At 44.7% G+C, this 23,577-nt stretch overlaps 1 protein-coding gene across 1 annotated transcript in view; it reads right to left on the bottom strand.

Annotated features, from left to right (window-relative positions):
- Positions 1 to 1,126: 1,126 nt before the first annotated feature.
- The window catches only part of LOC143289165 (uncharacterized), a 67,705-nt gene continuing 45,254 nt past the window's right edge, over positions 1,127 to 23,577 (bottom strand). The window contains exons 13-14 of the mRNA XM_076598115.1: positions 17,854 to 18,081; positions 1,127 to 1,282 (exon numbers count right to left, since the gene is read on the bottom strand). Of these exons, the coding sequence (XP_076454230.1) occupies positions 1,127 to 1,282; positions 17,854 to 18,081 (384 nt within the window). The remainder of the gene's footprint in view (positions 1,283 to 17,853; positions 18,082 to 23,577) is intronic.

The raw sequence follows: 23,577 nt of genomic DNA, 5'->3' as shown, positions 1-23,577 counted from the left end.
AGGAAAACTGAGCTCCGTAATTTCGTAGAAACTCGGCAGAAGGCTGAGAGAGATGAGCGGGCAGAGAGCTTTAAATAAACACTGACCCTTCAAACTATCTGTACTCGAGAGACAGAGAACGGAGTGGGAGTTACACATTATCACAGATAGCATCACAATTTCATCTTTTCGTTGAAGGACATCATTCACAAATTCCCAGAGAACAAATGTTACAAACTTTCCCATATTAAAGATATTAAAGATCACCACCACCAACAACAAAAGCGTGTGTGTGTGTGGGGGGGAGGGGGGTGGCGGGGTGGAGGAGGGCACGGGGGGTGGGGTGGGGGGTGCGGGGAGAAGTTGCGGGGGGTCGGGGCACAACCACGATTGTGAAAGCACTGGATGCAGCAATGAAAAATTCAGAAGAAATGTTCAAACGCGTGAAACACTATCACCAACTGTGTGTGCAATCTACGAACGTTTACTGACAAAGCGTCCCGGCGGCCAGAAAGCGGCCAGGGTCCCGGGGTTCGATTCCCAGGTAGCAAGAACCGGATTTCTTTTACTGTCCCCTCTCTCTCCACTAGACCTTGTGTGATGTCAAGTCTTTTGGGTGAGACGATAAACCGTTATCTAGCGTGTGTAAACAACAACAACAACAAGAGCAAAATTCACCCACACGACCCCCTTCCACCCTCCCCTCCACCTCCCCCGCCCCCCCCCCCCAAAAAAAAAAAACTTGAAGAAAAAAAGAAAAAAGACAATAAGAGAATGGTTTCTTGAGAAAAAAAGGTGTAAAAATCCGTACTGATTGATCTATATAAAAACGCGTGCATGCATGCATGCAGAGAGAGAGAGAGACAGACAAACAGAGAGAGAGAGAGAGAGAGAGAGAGAGAGAGAGAGAGAGAGAGAGAGAGAGAGAGAGGGTGCCGCCAAAGTATGGCGATGCGCACTCCCCCCTCCCCCCCCCCCCTCCCAGCCACCACCCCCTATCCCCCCCCTCTCCTTCCTCCCACGAGAAAGCACTGACCCCCCCCCCCCAAAAAAAAAAGGAGGGTCCAGCCAATACTACTTTTATTTGAAAACTCTTCGACGACATTGTTGTCGTTGTTGTCGTTGTCGTTGTAGCGGTGGTCGTTCATCACATGAGGTCGGAGCCCATGAGGTCGGAGCGGCCGCCCACCTTGTACAGACGGCTGTGCTCCCGCTCGTGGCCGTCCAGCAGGTGTCGGTCCTCCTTCATCTGGTGCCGGTGGGACTGCAGCTGGATGTAGCGCTCCTCGCGCTGCGCGTGCGCCTGCAACACACGCACGCACCCACGTAAGCACGCGCGCACACACACACACACACACACACAGAGCTTTAGTTTCACGTTTTTTCATGATAAGTGATATTGGGCGAGGCGATGAAACCCCCCCAGCAACATTAACAACAAACAAAAACTCGCATTCCATCCAGAAAAACAACAACAACATCAACAACAAACAAGCAAACAACAACAAAAAAGCAACAAAAAACTACAACAAAAACAGAAAGAACAACAACAAACAATAACAACATCAAAAAGACAGCAACACAAAACACAAAACAGCAACAATATTCTGATCGATGCCATTGAGGCGACATTCCAACATCCTTACAATGAATAGCTGTCTTCTTATTACAGAAAATCAGATGGAAAATTTGACGAAGATTTGAAAAGAAAAGTACAGCAAACCAAGTGGACTGTTCAACAAAGATTTGAAAACAACAACAACAAAACAACTGAAAAAACAACAACAAAAAAAACAAAAACAAACAAACAAACAAACAACGCGCAGTAAACCAACTGGACTGTTCAACAAAATATTTAAACAAAAAACAACAACAAACAAAAAAACAAAAACAAAAACAAACAAACAAACAGACAAACCCAACAACAAAGAAAACAACAACAACAACAACAACAACGCACACACAGAAAAACACACACACAAAAGCAACAATAACAAACGCATACACACAGAAAAAAACCACACACACACACACAAACAACAACCGCCCAAAACAACAACAACAACAACAAAAAACAACAACAACAACAAAAACCCAACAAAAAAAACAACAAACCAAACCAAACCAAACAAAACAAAACAAATAAACAAACAAACCCCCCCAAAAAACCACACACACAAAAACAAACAAAAAACCAACAACCCCGAAACAAACAAACAAACAAATAAACAACGTGTACATCAGCAATGAACAGCCTAAAATTGTTGACAATGAATATGATTTCAGGTCAGTGATATGGAACTTGAACTGATGGCAAGTAGGTATAATAATATGTGACCGACTGTTATGTGAGCAAAATACAATTTCCACCTCTCTGTCACACACACACACGCACACAGACACACACACACACACAGACACACACACACACACGCACACACACACACGTACATACACACAAAATACACACACACATCATTCACATTCTTGCAAACGGTTAACTCCCCTTTTCTCATTTCACCCACCACCACCACCACCAACACCCTCACCTCCCTGCTTCACCTCTCTCTCTCTCACTCTCTCTCTCTTCTTTGCCGGCAGTAATGAGTGAACAGGTTGCTGGAATGGGACCGACAGGGGTGGCCATTGTATTGTGGGTGGCTGTGCAGTCTCCTCCCTCACTCCCCACACCACCCCATTATCCTGTTCTGTCCTTGGGATGGCCGCGGATAGAAGGAAGGAAGGAAGGAAGGAAGGAAGGTATCTCGAGAGAACCAGATAAGACAGGCTATCTGTTCTCCTCTCCGACTCTTCTTACCACTCCTCTGCCCGCTCTCACTCTCTCCTCTCTCTCTGTCTGCAGCCAGTGCCGCTAACTTGGACGTTCAACTGTTCGCCCCCCCCCCGGCCCCCCCACCCTGTGTGTGTGTGTGTGTGTGTGTGTGTGTGTTTCGTTTTGTAGTTTTTTGGTTTTGTTTGATTGTTGTCCTTAGAGAGGAAAAAATACTAAAAATACTGATCCCCCCTCTCCCCGCGCGCGTTCCCTCTATGGGGACAAAAATATGCTCGCAACTTGCTCGTGTGTGTGTGTGTGTGTGTGTGTGTGTGTGTGTGTGTGTGTGTGTGTGTGTGTGTGTGACAGAAATGAAATTATGTGTTCCTTTATTACACTATTGTTATGAACATGTATATAAATGATTTTATATATATATATATATATATATATATATTATATCTCTCTGTGTGTGTGTGTGTGTGTGTGTGTGTGTGTGTGTGTGTGTGTGTGTGTGTGTGTGTGTGTGCATTTTGGTTGGTTTGTTTTTGTTTGTTTTCTTGTCTCTTTTTCTCTTTAAAAAAAATCTTTTTTTATTCATAGATGGCTCGATGTAACAGAAGGAATTGTTGCTTATTCAATAACCTTCATGAATAAAAAAAAAAAGGACTTTGCACGTGCACAACCTCCACACTCCGCCCCCTTCAACACCTCTCTTCCTCCCCGCACTAACACAAGCCCTTCCCTTCGAGCCTGTCGACAGAAAAAAAACAAAAAAACAAAAACAACAAAAAACACACACTGACTGCATGATTTAGTAACAGAGGATACAGTCCTGTTAATGCCATGATGACAGTGTGACAAGGGACTATCGTAATTCGTACATCAACATAACGTGTCACGCGGCTTACTGACGAAGAGAGATCAATGCATTTCCTTCCACGCCAGGAACCGTCAAAACAATAACCCATGACCTCAGTTTGGTAGTGGTCGCACATGAGTTGATCCTTCTGACACGTTTTAAAAAAAAAATTAACCCATCTTTGACTGTTTGAGATGGCTAATGATGGGCGGTTGGGATAAGTTGAATGGGGGGATACTGCAGCAGGAGATTATCACTGATTCCCCCCGAGACATTTAATTCAAACACACTGGCAGTGGTACTAATATTCCCGTGGGGGGGACAAAAGGTACATGGATCTCATTCGAAGTTGTGGCACCGGTACGGGTCAGTGAATGGGGGATTCTGGGGCAGGAGATTATCACTGATTCCCCCGAGACATTTAATTCAAACACACTGGCAGTGGTACTAATATTCCCGTGGGGGGGGGGGGGGGGGGTGGGGGTGGGGGGGGGACAAAAGGTACATGGATCTCATTCGAAGTTGCGGCACCGGTACGGGTCAGTGAATGGGGGATTCTGGGGCAGGAGATTATCACTGATTTTCCCCCGAGACATTTATTTCAAACACACTGGCAGTGGTACTAATATTCCCGGGGGAGACAAAAGGTACACGGGTCTCATTCGAAGTTGCGGCACCGGCACGAGTTACAACAAGACAACGCCTCGTGTTCTCTCTGTGCCCTGTCGGGTGACTGATGCACCGTGAGATGAGGGCCGATGAGGGCCGATGAGGGAATAAGGTGGGCGGCTGGGACGGATGAAAGGGACGCATGAAGCATAATTCCGGTAAAACACTTTGCAACAGACCAAGATGACAATCGTAGTCACCTCCACCCCATTTCAGTCCAAATTCCATTGTGTTATTAAAACCTGAATAGGGGCGGTTGTATTTCGTAAAAGAGCGTCGCCATTGCAGTTGTGTGTGTGTGTGTGTGTGTGTGTGTGTGTGTGTGTGTGTGTGTGTGTGTGTGTGTGTGTGTGTGTGTGTGTGTGTGTGTGTGTGTGTGTGTGTGTGTGTGTGTGTGTGTGTGAATAGAATAGAATAGGATAGAATAGAATACAATAGAATAGATTTTATTGTCATGAAACCTTAAGGTTTATAAGACACAAGTGCAATGGTAAATGAATGAATGAATGAATGAAAAACACACAATTAATCAATCAGTAAATGCAGTAAATTGCAGCAGCATTCATAAACAAATTTTCCTAATCTTGTTTGTATATATTCACCATCTGTTAGCATCACTTGACTTGGAATATTTCCTGTGTTATTCGAATTTTGAAGTGTGTGTGTGTGTGTGTGTGTGTGTGTGTGTGTGTGTGTGTGTGTGTGTGTGTGTGTTTGTGCGTGCGTGTGCGTGCGTGTGTGTGTATATGTGTTCAGTCATAGAAATGTTTTTTACCTGCACTACGTGGCAAAGGACCACTTGACACAATTTCATTTTCGTGAGCAACATCGTTACATCGAGACTAGTGCTCATGACACCTCTATGGATCAAGCAGAGAAGAGGAGGTGCAGGGATGTGGGTATGGACATTCCAGACTGTAACAGGCTCGAGCCTTCAGCTTGAAATCTGTCACCGTCCAGAAGGGCAGAGTGTTTTGTTTCCACCGAACCAACCTCTAGTCCACTCAAGCGATACGCAAATAAACAGTATAATACGAACGGTATCGGTTTAGCAATGTACACAGCCTGATCATGAACATATAAACATTGTATTCAGCTCGGTTTTAAAAGTGTCATATTACTGGATGCACATATATCCCATAAAGCAATGTACACGGCGATAAGACTGCCTACTTGACAGTGTACAGTCGGATATTAAAAGTATCTGTGATTTTGTCTATATGTACATTGCCAAATAAAATTTACATGGCAGTGATGTGTCCTAAACACTAAAACATGTCTGTTTAGCACAGAATACAGTTGAATAAAAGTGTCTGCGATATAGCAAGATAAAAGAACCACCTGTACGCAATAGCAGGTGTATCTAGTCTATATAACAACATAATCTCTGTATCAGATAGCAGTATAGTATGAAGACATATCCATGTATCAATACATGTGACATGATGGCCACAAACTGAATAGGACTGGGACTGAATGGCATTAAATGTCTGACAAACATTGTGGTCTTTGAAAAGCATGATTTACAGCAGGATCTATGTTACAAAGACTCATGATGGAAGGAAACGGTATGATATTTGATTTGATAGAATTACCACAGTGTCATGCTTGGTTTTATCATGGAAATGCGGGTATCATAGAACTAAAGAAGCCCCCCCCCTCCCTTTTTTTTAAATTTTTATTATTATTATTTTTTTTTTTACAAAGATGGTTTCTTATGGCACTTTGCAAAGATTGTCCTAACGGAACATGAATGTATGGAAAAGCGGGTATCATAGAACTAAAGAAGCCATCTTTTTACAAGGAAAATTTCTGATGGTACTGTGCAAGCGTTGTCCAAACGGAACATGGATGTATAGAAAAAAACGGGTATCATAGAACTAAAGAAGCCATCTTTTCACATGGAAAATTTCTGATGGTACTTTGCAAGCATTGTCCAAACAGAACATGGATATATCAAAATTGCATCCACAGATGATAAGTTAACAAATAAATGGTCAGTCTCTGACGGTCTTGGAAAGGCCCAGTTGTCATTTCTTCTCCACGAGCGGTTTCCTTTCCCTGAGCTGCCTTTTTGTTGCTAATGGGTGTGTGTGTGTGCATTTGCTGATAATGATCTGACGTCAATCAGGTAAATGGGAGTGGTACAGATGCTCTGCCACTTCCTTATCCGATCTGACTTCTTCTTCTGCGTTCACTCGTATGCACACGAGTGGGCTTTTACGTGTATGACCGTTTTTACCCCGCCATGTAGGCAGCCATACTCCGTTTTCGGGGGTGTGCATGCTGGGTATGTTGTTTCCATAACCCACCGAACGCTGACATGGATTACAGGATCTTTAACGTGCGTATTTGATCTTCTGCTTGCATATACACACGAAGGGGGTTCAGGCACTAGCAGGTGTGCACATATGTTGACCTGGGAGATCGGAAAAATCTCCACCCTTTACCCACCAGGCGCCGTCACCGTGATTCGAACCCGGGACCCTCAGATTGAAAGTCCAACGCTTTATCCATTCGGCTATTGCGCCCGTCATCCGATCTGACCAATCAAAAGATTCTCTCTCTCTCCCTCTCTTGTCCGAATAAAACATGTGAACCAACACCCTTTTGTTTCTGTCTGTCTCTGTTTAAACACAAAGTCTCTCTTTCTCATTCAGGAACGACATGATGTGTTGTCTGTCTATATTAAATCAATTTGGATCACTGACCAACGGAAAAAAAATCTCTTATCATGATGTATAAAGATACGTGTTTACCTGCTGAAACCAATGTTGAACTACGAGGACAGAAAGCTAAAACTCTGAAAAAAAAGTGGGAGAAAGATCAATAGTAAGATGTACAATGCTGAACAAAGTTCTTGGCGACCTGAGTATAACAATGAGGAGGAGGAGGAGGAGGAGAGGAGGAGGAGGAGGAGGAAGAGGAGGAGGAGGAGGAGAAGAAGAAGAAGAAGAGGAGGAACAGCACGAGCAAAACAAAGAAGAAGGAGAAGAAGAAGAAGAAGAAGAAGAAGAAGAAGGAGGAGGAGGAGGAGAAGAAGAAGAAGAAGACGAAGAAGAAGAAGAAGGAGGAGAAGAAGGAGAAGAAGAAGAAGAAGAAGAAGAAGAAGAAGAAGAAGAAGAAGAAGAAGAAGAAGAAGAGGAGGAGGAGGAGGAGGAGGAGGAGGAGGAGAAAGAAGAAGAAGAAGAAGAAGAAGAAGAAGAAGAAGAAGAAGAAGAAGAAGAAGAAGAACGAAAAGGAGAAGAAGAAGAACAACAACAACACGAGCAAAACAAAGAAGGAGGAGAAGAAGAAGAAGAAGAAGGAGGAGGAAGAGGAGGAGAAGAAGAAGAAGAACGAGAAGGAGAATAAGACGGCGCAGAAGAACAGCAAGAACGACAAGAAGAAACCGATCGGCGACGTGCACGTCTCTCAGCGCCGGACAACAAAGACAACGAGGAAATCCTTCAAGAAAGCTACTGACGACGGGCGTGATGGAGGCCATCCATCACTGTCACATCAAGACAAGAGGTCAGTTCTGGCTTGGCCAGACGGACTAAACGCTATCCTTCGCCCCCCCCCCCCCCCCCTGCTTCAACAAGTCCCCCCCTCCCCCGCGCCCCCCTGTGCACACACACACACGCTCCAGTTCTTGATACACAGACCTCCAGAATGAACCCCACGGATAACAGTTGTGCGGTACAACCCTCTGGCTGGAGTTATCGCTGGAGTTATCGCGTAAACCAACTGCGTCTGTTGGTTTTAATCCATCTCTTTAATAACGATTTGATGAGCAAGTCCGGCATATCTTGGATCCAGCGACGTAGGTTTGTCCACAGACTGTCTGCCTGTTTGTTTGTTTGTCTGTCTGTCTGTCTGTCGTGCTTCAGACTGCGAGGACATGAGTTGCACGTGTTTGACTGCGAACCAGTCCGGTCCATTGTGTACTGAGAAAAAAAACAGACTGTGGTTTTTAGTTTTTGTTTTTAATAGGAAAATGTGACATAGTTTTTTTTTTTTTTTTTTTATTTTTTTTTTTTTTACAAAAATTATACTTTCGCTGTTACAACAAATATTCAGTTCGGTTCTTTTTACAGCCCAGCCAACAGACCGAGCCATCTTACGGGACTAAAACACGTTGAAATCCAATCCAATCACACACACACACACACACACACACACACACACACACACACACACACACGAGATTAAAAAGATCAACATAGATAGACTCATTAAACTTAAAATGAAAAAAAAGAAGAAAGTTTGGAGAATCAACTAGGTACTCAAGTCATCAAGTTACAGTAGGTTGCATCCTTCGAAATACAAGAAAAGAAAAAAAAATAAAGGAAAGGAAAGAAACTAGATGCAATGCTCTGACTGAAGTTCTACACAGTAAAGTGTATATGGATGACTCAGAGCAGCGAACGCATGGCGTTCATACCGCGGGAGTCGGTTGAGCTGGCAGAGCCCGCAGAATATGATAACAGCAAGGACTGGGATTACGCCCCCAGAACAACACCTTCTTCTTCCGGGTTATTCTGAACGTCAGGCTAATCCAGAGCTCAGACATGCATGTATCCATTCGCCGACATGCCTTGGCAAACACACTTCTGACTTGAGTGGCTCTACTATCCTAGGGTTTGTTTTCTCAGTCGCAATGGTAACCGCCACCTGAAACAAAAAGTTGCTTGTGTGTGTACTGCTCCTGAGATTCCGCTTCATCTTGATGTGTGTGTGTGTGTGTGTGTGTGTGTGTGTGTGTGTGTGTGTGTGTGTGTGTGTGTGTGTGTGTGTTTGAGTAAGTTCTTGTTTTTGTTTTTTTAATATCATTATTAGCTCAACTTGGTTATTCCTTCTCTCGGGTAAGATCATTTCGATTCTTTTTGGATAAGGTTATTTCGACTGTTGAGGGAAGATTAATTTTGTTATCTCTGTTATTCTGTTTTACATACGTATCACAATATCGCACTGCCGGACCTTGTTCGAAACAGAACAGTTAATCACCTCAATCACCGTCTAAAAAGGACAGACAACTACTACTACTACTTTGTCCGAGAGGAAAAACAACAGCTCTAATAATGACAGTAGATGAATGGAAAAGGTCATGAACCTTCTCCTCCTCCTTCTTCTGCGTTCGTGGGCTGCAGCTCCCACGTTCACTCGTGTGTACACGAATAGGCTTTTATGTGTTTTACTCCATGAAGGCAGCCATACTCCGTTTTCGGGGATGTCACGAGCACAAAAGTGGCAGATCAGAAACAACGGGCCCTCATTGTGGACCAAAGTACAGAATGTAAAATACACGAACATCAATATCCTCACGTGTAAAACAACTACATCTCCTGCACACGCTCTACCTTCCAACCAGGGACTGACGAACCCCCTTGCACAGTCCCTAACCATCCTTACGTCTTTTAAGGCGGCGTCACAATAATTTATAATTGGCAAGAGGAGCGGGAGCGTTTATCAAGGGATAGCTAGTGGTCCGCCCCGTATAGTGCCATGTGTTTGTGGGCCCCGATAACAACAGAGGGGGGTAAATGTCACCTTCAGTCGTTTAAGGGTTCTCCTTAATAAGAAGGGCTGTAAGCTGGGTGTGACAGGTGACAGACAACAACGCTTCTCGTGTTCCCTGATTACTGAACCTATCTAAGTCACCCTATCAACGATACACACTTTATTTTTGTATTTATTTTATTTATTTATTTATTTTTTTACTGGCTCTTACTTTAACCATCCCATTATTACCAGTATACATTTTATTTTCCCCTTCCAGAGACACACCTCCCCGAACCAGTTTTTCTCCCCCCACCCTCGTGCCACGCTCTCCCCACCCCCGCCCCAATAAACTAAAGTGTACATGTTTACAGTTTTCGGCGAGTATGTCTATAAAACTAAGGGGGACAACTACTCACAAGGAAAGATACGAATGAGTCTGAAAATTCAAATCGAGAAAAAACATGGGGCAACGAATGATCCTGTAAGACTAAAATATCTTAATGTTAAGACAAAGGCAAAATAGAAGTGTGCTGGGAAATTAGTCAAGAACAAGCAGAGGCAAAAAAAAAAAAAAAAAAAAAAAAAAAAAAAAAAAAATTAGCGTGGACAAGAAGGGGCGATAAACGGCCACACAGGAAGCCGGGCGAGCACTACAGAAGACAATACATGGTCCCAGAAAAAACAACCGAGGACAAGAATGAACAGTAACTGACCCCCCCCCCCCCCGCCCCCCAGCTCTTTCCAATACACAAGCAGGCACAGAAAAGGGCAATATATTGCCACAGATTATCAAGTGTGGACAAAAAGACAAAATGAACTGCCCGCAAAAAAAGTCAATCGTGGATATGAAAAAGAAAAGAGAAAAAAAGGGGGACAATCAATGGCCCTGGGAAGCCAGTATTAAACAACAAGAAATCAATGGCTCTGGAAAGCCAGTATTAAACAACAAGAAATCAATGGCTCTGGAAAGCCAGTATTAAACAACAAGAAATCAATGGCCCTGGGAAGCCAGTATTAAACAACAAGAAATCAATGGCCCTGGGAAGCCAGTATTAAACAACAAGAAATCAATGGCTCTGGAAAGCCAGTATTAAACAACAAGAAATCAATGGCTCTGGGAAGCCAGTATTAAACAACAAGAAATCAATGGCTCTGGAAAGCCAGTATTAAACAACAAGAAATCAATGGCTCTGGAAAGCCAGTATCAAACAACAAGAAATCAATGGCTCTGGAAAGCCAAGGTTGAAAAGGAAGTACAGACAATGACCCTAGAAAGCCATAGTTGAACAACACGAACAATCAATGACCCTAGAAAGCCACAGTTGAACAACACGAACAATCAATGACCCTAGAAAGCCAAAGTTGAACAACACGAACAATCAATGGCCCTGGAAAACTCAGGCTGAACAACAAGAATAATCAATGGCCCTGGAAAGCCAAACATTGGTCACTGACAAACCAATACGTATGGACAGCCAAACGTGAGAAAAACAAACAAACAAAAACAACAACAAACCCCCCCCCAAAAAAACAAATCCCCCCCCAAAAAAAAAAACAAAACAAAAAACAACAACAAAAAAACAAAACAAAAAAAAAAAACCACCTCTGGAAAAATCAAGCTCGAATAAGACGAACACATAGCCCTGAAAAACTGAAGCCTAAGCCTGGGACGACAACCTCTCTGCCTTTCCCCACACACAAAGACACAAACAAACAAGAGCAAGAAGATAAGTTAAAGGGGCGCAGCGGAGAAAAAAAAGAAAAAAGAAAAAGAAAAGAAAACCAAGCGTGGACAATGGACAATGGATGACCATGGAAGACCACAGGCGGCAGACGAGAAGGGACAATAAATGGCTTTGGAAAACCTAAGTACCAAGAAGGGTGGACAAGGGATATAGCCCTGAACGCGCTATCACGGTGATTGGATGGCTGGCTGGCAGGCGGTTAAGCCATGATGGAGTGCGCCATTCCTCCTGTGTGGTCCTCCGGAACCCTCTCATGATGACACCTGCCACGCTCGAGAGGGAAGATAAGACAGGTAGGTTTCTGACGATACACAGCGGAAAGTATTCCCGTTCTCACGTCAGGTAGATGGACGGAATGTCTGGAAGTTTATTTAAAACAACACCAACAACAAAACAAAACCAACAAAACCAACAACAACAACAAAAAAAACAACAACAACAAAAAAAAAACAACACAAACAAAAAACCAACCCCCCCCCCCCCCCCCCCCCCCCACTAAAACAAACAAAAACAACAACACCAAAACAAACACCAAAACAAACAACTAAAAGGAATTGGATGTGGGTGGCTGGTTGGGTTTGTGGGTGGGGGGAGAAGAGAGACATGCTTGGTACTGCCATCAGTGTGTGTGTGTGTGTGTGTGTGTGTGTGTGTGTGTGAGACGCACATGCATACGTGTGAGCAGACACACGCTAACTCTAGGCGACTGTTTGTTGTCTTTGCCTCCCACAGCTTCCCCGCCCTCCACCCGGAAAAAAAGAAGAAAAAAAAAAGAAAAAAAAGAAAAAAGAAAAAAAGATTTATCACTTCGCGGAAGTTTTTACTCTGTCCAAGGCGGTGATGAGCTTGTGCACCCAACTGGACGAAACCTATCAATGCCGGGGACGGTGTAAAACAGGAAACCATCATTTTGGCGGGCACGAGGGCCGGGTGGAGGTGGGGGTGGGGTGTGGGGGTAGCTAACTCTCTCTCTCTCTATCTCTCTCCTCTTGTCATTTTGTTCTAGGGGTCAGGATGGCTGGTTGGTTGACTGACTGACTGGCTGGGTGGTTGGCTGGCTGGCTATCTTCACGGCGTCAGACTTTACACCATCATCAGGAGTTTTACGGTGGTGTTTGTCAGTCTGGGGGAACATGATTAACATGGAATCGTTTTTTCTTTTCTTTTCTTTTATATTTTATTTTATATAAATGTGTGTGTTGTGTGTGTGTGTGTGTGTGTGTGTGTGTGTGTGTGTGTGTGTGTGTGTGTGATATTTTTCCCGTCAGTGTTTGCTGTTAACAAGTTTGCATCCAAGGCTTCAGAGTTAGAGGTGCTAGGACGTACAGTTGGTGGGTGGGTGGGAGAGAGAGAGAGTTGAAGCGGTGAGGGAGGAGGAGGGTGGGGATCAGACAGGAGAGATGAATATGATTTTTTTTTTTTTTTTTTTTTTTTTTAGTAGTTATTTTTTTCGGATGGCGTTCATTATCAGTTATAAGTTTGGAAGTAGGGTATGAGAGTTAGTCATGTGGGATTGTGTTTGGTGGGACGGAGTTCATGGAGTAAAGGGAGGGGGGGGGAGGGGAAGAGGGGTGGGGGTGTGTGAAGATGGACATGAGTTTTTTTTCTTTCTTTTTTTTTTTGAGGGGGGGGGAGGGGGGGAGGGGGGCGGGGTGGTCGGTGTCGCCGAGTCGTTCGCGTTGTTAGCTATTAAGAAGTTTGGATCCAGGGTATGAGAGTGGATGGAGGTACTGGGACGTACGGTAGGAGGAAGTGAGGTGGGGGTGTCACAGAGAAGAGGAGCTGATACGTTTCCTACACAGTGCTGAACAGAAAAGAACCCTAATATAATATCTGTAGCACCGTGTTTATGAACCGAGTGGTTCATTATCATGTTAAAGGGGACGGTACAAAAGTTGGCGTCGCCGACAGGATTTTGATCCTTGAAAAAATACTCTTACGACAGGAAATAGATCCATCACAAAACAGATCCACAAATCATTCCCTTTAACTCTCTCCATACGAACGGCGAAAGAGACGACGTTAACAGCGTTTCACCCCAATTACCATCATCAAAATATTGCAAGCGGAAGGCTCTTATACTGATGAGGTGAATGTTGACAAAGATACCACAATTCTGACGACGGAAGCTAAAGGTTGGGTCATTCAGACACCCACTGGGCATCCGAGGGGTCTGTGTAGAGGAGAAGAGAGGACTGGCCGTACTGAGTGAGTTAATGTTTCAACTCCTTTTATCCAAATTAAAATTAAAGCCCCGTACCACTAATCTCTATCACATACTGAAAAAAAGAAAGAAAGAAAGAAAGAAAGAAAGAGAGAGAGAGAGAGAGAGAGAGAGAGAGAGAGAGAGAGAGAGGGAGGGAGGGAGGGAGGGAGGTGGGTGAATGGGTGGTGGTGGTGGTATGATGCTGTAAAGGATGTAAAAAAAAATGTTTTGAAACTGCACCCATTCTTCTCGGGCTCCCTCCTAAAGGGAAAAGCAGCATGAGAAGAAGTGGAGGAGGAGGAGGAGGAAGAGGCGGAAGAAGGTGTCGCAGAAGAAGAAGAAGAAGAAGAAGATAAGTGTTTAGTAGCTTTTGTCAAATAGAGAGATAGATAGATGGACAGACAGAGAGAGAAAGAGAGAGAGAGAGACCCTGAGACAGACAGACACACACACACACACACACACACACACACAGAGGCAGAGAGAAAGAGACACAGAGAGGAGAGAGAAGGGTGATACAGAGAGAGAGAGAGAGAGAGAGAGAGAGAGAGAGAGAGAGAGAGAGAGAGAGACAAAGACAGACAGAGATAGATAGATAGATAGATAGATAGATAAGAGAGAGAGAGAGAGAGAGAGAGGAGAGAGAGAGAGAGAGAGAGAGAGAGAGAGAGAGAGAATTAAAACCAGAGAGATATATCACACGAGCGACATTTTGAACTGGCAATACATCAACAGCAACTTTTTAACGAGGCCATAATAAAACGGCACGATTCATGCGTAAGTTCTTCAAAGAGATTAATTCATGTATTCAAAGTGGAAGCGACATCTTCAAAGAAAGAAACAGGGGGAAAAAAAAGAAAAAAGACAAAATAAGAAAGAAACAACGGTAACAACAAAACAAAACAACAACACAAGTTTTGCCCTCTCCTGTGTACAAAGAAAGAAAGAAAGAAAGACAGACAGACAGACAGAAACAAAAAGGTATCAGAACAACGACGATGTTACACGATGCTCAGAAGTAGAGTATGAGAGTTAGTCGTGTGGGATGGTGTTTGGTGGGACTGAGTTTATGGAGTAAAGGGAGGGGGGGGGGAGGGGAAGAGGGGTGGGGGTGTGTGAAGATGGACATGAGTTTTTTTCTTTTTTTTTTTACGGGGGGGGGGGGGGGGGGGGGGGGGGGGGGGGGGTGTCGGTGTTGCCGAGTCGTTCGCGTTGTTAGCTATTAAGAAGTTTGGATCCAGGGTATGAGAGTGGATGGAGGTACTGGGACACTGGGACGTACGGTAGGAGGAAGTGAGGTGGGGGTGTCACAGAGAAGAGGAGCTGATACTTTTCCTACATAGTGCTGAACAGAAAAGAACCCGAAACATAATACAAGACAGACAGAAACAAAAAAAGGTATCAGAACAACGACGATGTTACACGATGCTCAGAAGTTGGTCAGACAGGCCAACAGAGGCCTTTGTATCAGTTGTGCCACTGGGGAGTGACTTCTTCTTCTTCTGCGTTCACTCGTATGCACACGAGTGGGCTTTTACGTGTATGACCGTTTTTACCCCGCCATGTAGGCAGCCATACTCCGTTTTCGGGGGTGTGCATGCTGGGTATGTTCTTGTTTCCATAACCCACCGAACGCTGACATGGATTACAGGATCTTTAACGTGCGTATTTGATCTTCTGCTTGCATATACACACGAAGGGGGTTCAGGCACTAGCAGGTCTGCACATATGTTGACCTGGGAGATCGTAAAAATCTCCACCCTTTACCCACCAGGCGCCGTCACCGTGATTCGAACCCGGGACCCTCAGATTGACAGTCCAACGCTTTAACCACTCGGCTATTGCGCCCGTCACTGGGGAGTGACAAAATTCGTGGTTTGTTTGTTTGTTTTGGAAGAGACCGGTGAGAAGTCGCCCCGTTTGACTCCCGATTCATCTTCTGCTAAAAAAAAGAAAAAAAGAAAAAAAAGCGCCTTTCGTCACTCTTGTCACTTCAAAGACGGCTCGCGCTGTTCTGCAGTGCGTATCTCTGTCTGTCTGTCTGTCTCTCTTTCTCCCTGTCTCCCCCGTTCTCTCTCTGTCTGTCTGTTTCGTTCTCCCTGCCCGCACCCCCCCCCCCCCCCCAACCCCCTCGTCTGTCTCTCTTTCTCCCTCTTATTTCCCGCTGTCTCTGTGTCTCTTCTGTTATCCATCTCTTTCACATAATTTATAAAGGGACACAGAAAAACACACAAAAACTAAGGCACGTGTGTACGCTCACACACACACACACACACACACACACACACACACACACAGAGAGACACTCCCTCCCCCCCCCCCCACTCAAACAAATACAGACACATAAATACACACAATACACAATATCATGTACGACTACACACACACACACACACACACACACACACGCACACACACAGATAACACACAGATAACTCAGTGAGGCACGCGTGAGAATACACGCACACACGCACATTCACATGCAAGTACACACAAGCGCGGGCACCACCGTCGACCCACCAAACACGCACGCGCGCGCACATACAGACACACAAGACACTGACACAGACAAACACATTCGCCCACTTAATCTCTCACTCTCTCCCTCCCCTTCAATCTTTCTCTATCACACACACACACACACACACACACACACACACACGCGCACGCATAAATATATACGAAGGTACCAACTGCAACAGGAGCGGTATATAAACAGTAGAACGCCACTGCTGTATCGTGTAGAGAAGCTGGATTAGATGGGAGTATACCTAAGCTGAAGAAGGGTTGGACAAGGTGAACCAAATGAGAGGGACAGCTATATGGTCTGTTTGTTTACGCAAGATAATCAGCGGGCAGAGAGCGCTCTTGGGGTGAGTGAAGCAATCTTATCTTCTCCGAGACCCCAACTGGCGTTGTCTGTGTGGTTTGTCCTGGCGGTATCTTCCTCAGCTGATACGGGGATCCCCACACAGTCTTTTGAAGCCACGTTTAGTCACGAGGAAGAGCGGTTAGATGGAGTGAATAAATATGCCACCACTTAGAGATGAGGGAGAGAGAGAAGGGGAGGAAGGGTGTGTATGGGGGAGGAGGTGGGGAGAGGAGAGGGGTGGGGGCAGAGAGAGAGAGAGGGAGAAAGAGAGAAGGGAAAGTGAGAATGAGAGAGAGAGAGAGCGAACGAGAGAAAGAGAGAGAGAGAGAGACAGGCAGACAGACAGACACAGAGAGAAAGACACAGAGAGAGAGAGAGAGAGAGAGAGAGAGAGAGAGAGAGAGAGATTATGGTGATGATACTGATGATGAGGATGATGGTGATGTCTTGATGTGTGAGTGTCAATGTTCACCGCTCCTCCCTTTTCCCTCTCTCCTCCCCACCCACCCACCAACGCATTTATGATGTGTATTCAACTTTCAACCAGTCCCTTTCACTAAAACCCTGTTTGAACAATGTTAAATGTATAAGTATGCGCCGTGTCTTTTCGCGGTTTGGGACTGGAATGTCCAACTTGCGCTCACACTTTTTGCAGTTCAATTATGATGGGCAAAGCAGGAATTGTCACTTCTGTGATGATGCTTCGGAAACTGAAATGCATTCTCTTTTGGTCTGTCCTGTGTACTATTGTCTGCGTTCCCAGTTTATTCCTGCTAAAACTCAAGTGCTTTTTTAAGATGTCCATGTTGTTATCGTGCAGCGAATAAGAGATTCAATGTCAGTTCTTGCAAGTTTGAAATTAAAGCGTTTTCAGTACGAGCAAATGCTGTAGATTCGTTGCCGATGCCCATGTAGTTCAGTGATCGACCTGATACTCATTTTCCTGTGGAGTGATGGCCTAGAGGTAACGCGTCCGCCTGGGAATCTCCCCCTCCACTAGACCTTGTGTGGTGGTCTGGACGCTAGGACCACCACCACCACCCACACACCCTTATCCCCGTCATCACCCACCCACCCACCCACCCACCACCACCACCACCACCCACACACCCTTATCCCCCCCATCACCCACCCACCCACCACCACCACCACCACCACCACCCACACACCCTTATCCCCCCCATCACCCACCCACCACCACCACCACCCAAACCCACACACCCTTATCCCCCCATCACCCACCCACCCACCCACCGTACCCACCTTGTCCAGCTCCGCCTTCTCCCTGAGCAGGGTCTGCTCCAGCTCCTTCTCGGACTGGTTGACCTTCAGCTGCTCCTGCTTCAGCCTCTGCTGGTTGTGGGCCCGCACGGTCAGCAGTCGCTGCTGGAGGCGCCGCACCTCCTGGTCCTTCTTCTGGCGGGCGTACTCCGCCTCCCGCACCGCGGAGAACAGCTCCTGCTCCCGGTCCTCGTCCTTCCTCACCATTTTCTGCACGGCCAGGTGACAAACTTGAACAAACAAACCCATGCACACCCCCCACAACCCCTTACCACACAGCTGGCTGTCTGTCTGTCAGTTAGTTAGGCTGCCGGTCTGTCTGTCCACACCGAACCATCAACACAACACCTTAGGAAAAACAAATAAAACTGCACGCAGGAACCCCCCGAAAAAACAACAACAACAACAAAACAAAAAACAAACAACAAAACACCAAAAACAACAACAAAACAAAACAAAACAAACAAACAAAAGAAAAAAAGAAAAAAAAAAAGGTGGCGCTCTAGTGTAGCGACGCGCTCTCCCTGGGGAGAGCAGCCCGAATTTAACGCAGAGAAATATGTTGTGATAAAAAAGAGAAATACAAAATCTGTTATCTGTATCTGTATCTGTCGCTGCATTGTGTAGGACAGGTCGGCAAGGACTCAGTTCTGGGTCACTGATAGCACTGACGGAACGACATTGAGGAGAGCACCCTACGGAAAAAACGAAGAAACAAAACAACAACAACAAAATCAAAGAAAAGAAAACAAAAGAAAACAACAACAACAACAAAACACCCTAAAAAATAACATCCCCCTCCTCCCCCCAATCCCCCCTCTCCCCCCCCCCCCCCAAAAAAAAAAAAAAAAAAAATCCCGGAAAACAACACCAACACCTGAACTGAACCGTCTCGAGGTAAACTTGGCCAGGCCAGTCCGGCTAGCGTAGCGCTTCCCGGGATTAAATCCCGATCGACACGGGCCCAGCTTCCCCCCCCCCCCCCTCACCCCCTCCTCTCTACTTTGGATCAGACCCTAAAGTGATGTTGTGTGTGAATTATACAGGAGGCGGTGTTTAAAGGCCTCTACTGTCTCGGCGTTTACGGTTTCCTTGCTGAGGCTGTCCAGTTCCAAACAGCTCTCGGTACTGCTATTTCTGAAGGTATTTACTGATACGAACGATAGTCAGTCGTGTTCGACTATGACCATCTGGACAGCAAAGGAGGCAACTGCTGTCTCAACAATCTGGGCTACAATTAGACTATAGTGGAGAGTGTCTTGCTCCAAGTTACATCCCCACTCTCTCGGCCAAGAGGGTTTTATAGGTTTTATTAGGACAATCGGCGTTGGGGATGGTTCCCAAAGACCAGCTAGCCCCCCAAGGCTGCAGCACACAGCACACAATGCATTCTATTTCTGAAGATACTCATATTCATTCACACGCTGGCATTACTCCGATTCAGTGGGATGAATGACAACACTATTAAAACAAAACAAAACATGTGACCAGAAAGCTAGAGAAACTGTAAACCAGAAAGAGGGAGAGAGGAGAGGAGTGAAGAACTATTTTGGAAAGAGGCAAGGTTTCTTTTAAAAGGCCAGGAGCCAGTTGCATTGCTTGGTTCTAACTTTTTGACAGTTACATGTGACTAAATGCCTACGTTGACCGAACTACGCCATTGGTCAGTTCCATACTACACACAGTTAGTAGCGGGTTACGACCATACTAGGCTCTTCTGCCCGAGCAATGCAACTGGCTCCAGGCTTGGAAGACCTGAGCGCGGAGCAGAGATTTGACGAAGAGAATGAGGACGTTCGTTACGAAGTGTAAGGTCATTTAGACGGAGAAAACTGAGAGCGGCAGGCCGACCGTGAAGTGTTTGGATCTTGGAATGCGGAAACAGAGTGGATCCGAAGCTCAGTGATCGTGCAGAGCGACATGCGGCGCAGAGGTGACGGCAGCCACAGTGAGTAGGAAAGGGGCGGCTTTATTCACACATTCATGACGCAGAATGCAGATCTTCTACATTGTTTTGTGTGAGACAGGATAAGGCAAGAAAATCAATCCGTCATCAGGGTGATCATTCATGACGCAATAAATCCATCAACTGGACGATCAGACTGCTTTTATGCGTCTTTGTGTCAACCTGCATGGGGACTTTTATTTTCATTTTGTTTCCCTACACGATCCACAGAGTCATTGTTATTATTAAAACATGTCTCTCCCTTTCCCTTTCTCTAACGCTAAGGCGAACACAGATCCACAGACTCCGCTATCCCCCCCCCCTCACCCCCCAAAAAAACCCTCCTTCCGCACCCTCCCCACTTTCACACACACACACACACACATTCACACTCGCGCACAAGCACACACGCCAACACCCGCACCCAAACGCAGAACTATGATGCTCACACACACACACACTCACTCACTCACTCAGACTCACAAGCACACACACACAACCACACACACAGAATTACGATGCTGTAAAGGAAGAAAGCAGACAGGGGAGAGGGGAGGGGAGGGGCGGTGGGAAGGAGGGGCTCTTTGCTGACCCTCCCCACCCCCACCCAAACCCTCACCCCCATCGGCAGACCCTGATGCCATTGATGGGGGAGGGGGAGTGGTGTGGCGGGGAGGGGATGGGGGTGTGGGGGTCTGGGGTGTGTGGGGAGGGCTCAGAAAGCACTAAGCCATGATGACGTCTCATGACACGCCTAATCCACCCTAATAAAGCCACCTTCGCCCACGCCCATAAATGCCAACGTAAACTTCTTCAGCCTTCCCTCTCCTCACCGTCTGGGGGCGCCTGCTGGTGACAACGCTGCTGCTCAAGTCGTTAAAAGAAAGAAGAAAAGAAAAGGAAAAAAGAAAGAAGAAGAAAAGAACGAGAGAAAGAAAAAAAAAAAAAAAAAAAAAGAGAAAAAAGAAGAAAAAAAAGAAGGGGGGGTCGGGGGTGGGGGTGGTGGTGGGGGGAGGGAGACAAGACTAGACAAATTGGCCAGAAGAAGCAGTTTCCCTTTTTTTCCCCACTGTTTTCAAGGCCTGACAAAGCGCGTTGGGTTACGCTGCTGGTCAGGCATCTGCTTGGCAGATGTGGTGTAGCGTATATGGATTTGTCCGAACGCAGTGACGCCTCCTTGAGCTACTGAATACTGAAACTCATTGTTTACTGTTGTTGCTGTTGTCTCATCCATAATGATAAAACGTAGGTGGTGTTCTTCAAAATGTTTGCTTTGAGCCATTAAACGTAACACACACACACACACACACACACACAGGCACGCGAGTGCGCGCGCCAGCGAACATAATAAAAACTACCCGAAGCAGTTTTTTTTTCTTCCTCTTTCCTTCTTTGCTTTTGTTGTTCGATTGACAAGAAAAAGTGGATCATGTTCAATTTGTGTTCCTCGCTGCCGCTTTATCTTGCTCGAACAGCTATGGGGTTAATGAAAGACACTTGCCTTATCATTTTATAGATACCGCCTTAACCTTTTCACATCAAATTAGCTCCTCAGTCGTAACAACGCGTCTTATAAAAGTCAATAAATTACTGGAAGATCGGTAAATGTAATTGTAAATGACGAAATATGAAGATTCTATTTTCTTTTTCAAAACGTGCCACCGGACAAGACCAAACAATATAGTCTATGTTCATACACATCCTGAAATCGGTAAGCGGTACATCGGATGAATCTATATTTTCAAACTACCGCTCACTCACAATTAACCGACGCTCCTGCTTGAAAACCGTCATTAGTAGCTGTGAAAAAAACATCCAATACATTTCAGTTTTAAGATCAGGACAGGACTTTGTATAAAATGTTCTTGTTGTCTTGTTTATTTAAATGTGTTGTGACATATTCTAGAAAAAAAAGAAAAGAAAGAAAGAAAGAAAGAAAAACAAGAGAGGCAAGGCCTTCAAGACTCACTTGTGATACACTTAAAAAAATAATCTAATCGTTAAACTGTGTTCTGTATTTGTTATTATAAAGCTTCGGGTTTAAAAATAAAAGAAAAAAAGTCCTAACCAGATTCGAACCCCGCGTGTTCGGGTGAGAAGAAACTGTCTTACCCATTACACTATCGTGCCTCCTTAACTGACGTTCTAAAATTTAATATTTGAACATACTTTTTAAAAGGGCGATAAATCAATTGCGGTATTCGCAGTGAGAACGCTGTTTAAATCATTTTATTTTGCTGTATCTTGGGCATTCAAAAAATCTTTAAAGGGCAATTAAAAATTCTTTTTAAGTCGGCGGTAAAGGAGACGTGGCTATCGCCGCAATCACACTGCAACATTTTCTCTAGATCTAGATAGATGTACAAGTTTAGTTACACCCGCCGAGAATGTAGTACGACACGGTCGATTCAATTTCTCTTTTATGTTCATTCTAGTTTTATAGTTTTAAAGTTGATATGAAAATTGAGTATTTTGTTAAACTAATAACATGTAGATCCAAGTACAAGTACTTCTAAACGCCGTAAGAAGTGAAAAGGACTTCATTTTGAGAAAAGTCAAGACTGGAAATTTTTTCGTTTCATCGTGATCAATTCAAGGGTATTAACTCGCATGGTTTACGATTTTTAACTGTGAATTCCGACTGATTCTGTGGATATTTGTATGGCAGTTTGGGGCATAATCCAGTAAGTGATGAGGCGTTCACAAATCTTTCTCTGAATAAATATTTAACGGTCTCCTTCTCCAACTTTCCATCACATGTTATCGTGTATTGTCCATTGAATATAGGATTGAACGGGCAGGTCAACAACTTGAAACAAAATGGCGTCGTTCGCGTTCGCGAAGAATATGAGCACGCGCTTTGAATGTGTATAAATATGTGTACGCAACTGATTTTTGCCCATGATCTTAAGGGCTCAGCCAATAGATCTGTAAAGTCCACTCGTCGTATTGATCTTAGTATTTTCCGAAAAAGATCACTTGGGTGAATGAACATAGTGAAAGCCCTGTACACTGAGAGTAAAACACACAAGCTTTTTATATATTGAGTATAATTTCAAAATGTAATGTTTAAGATGAGAAAGATCAGTTTAAAGCAAATCAAGTCCCCTAGCATTAATTAGATTAATTTCCCTTTTTTACTATCTGCACCAAAACGTTTACAAAATAAATAAAACTTCCATGCTTAGCAAAAGAAGTTCCTGTTTGAACAAAAAATGATAATAATGACTGCTCTTGTTATTGTGTCAGAATATCAGATCAAAGTGCCAAGTTTAGAGAATACAAAAAATATAAATATAACAGTAAATGCACTTTGCATATAATTTGGCTTCTTTTTTATTTCTTTGTGCCCATCCCAGAGGTGCAATATTGTTTTAAACAAGATGACTGGAAAGAACTGAATTTTTCCTATTTTTATGCCTAATTTGGTGTCAATTGACAAAGTATTTGCAGAGAAAATGTCAATGTTAAAGTTTACCACGGACATACAGACACACACACACACACACAGAGACACACAGACACACATACACACACACACACACACAGACAACCGAACACCGGGTTAAAACACACTCACTTTGTTTACACAAGTGAGTCAAAAAGCACACAAAACAAAACAAACCCGTCGTTTCAACTTCTAAAACAGGCGAGAGAGAGAGAGAGAGAGAGAGAGAGAGAGAGAGAGGAACACCTACGGCGTCAAACATCAATGAGCAGCAGCTGACTGTCCTTGAACCTCGAGCTGAACGCACACGTGA

The sequence above is a fragment of the Babylonia areolata genome, chromosome 1 (assembly GCF_041734735.1).
Source record: "Babylonia areolata isolate BAREFJ2019XMU chromosome 1, ASM4173473v1, whole genome shotgun sequence".
NCBI classification, from domain to species: domain Eukaryota; kingdom Metazoa; phylum Mollusca; class Gastropoda; order Neogastropoda; family Buccinidae; genus Babylonia; species Babylonia areolata.
The sequence above is the reverse complement of the archived record's forward strand: the minus strand, read 5'-3'. Positions and strand labels throughout refer to the sequence as shown.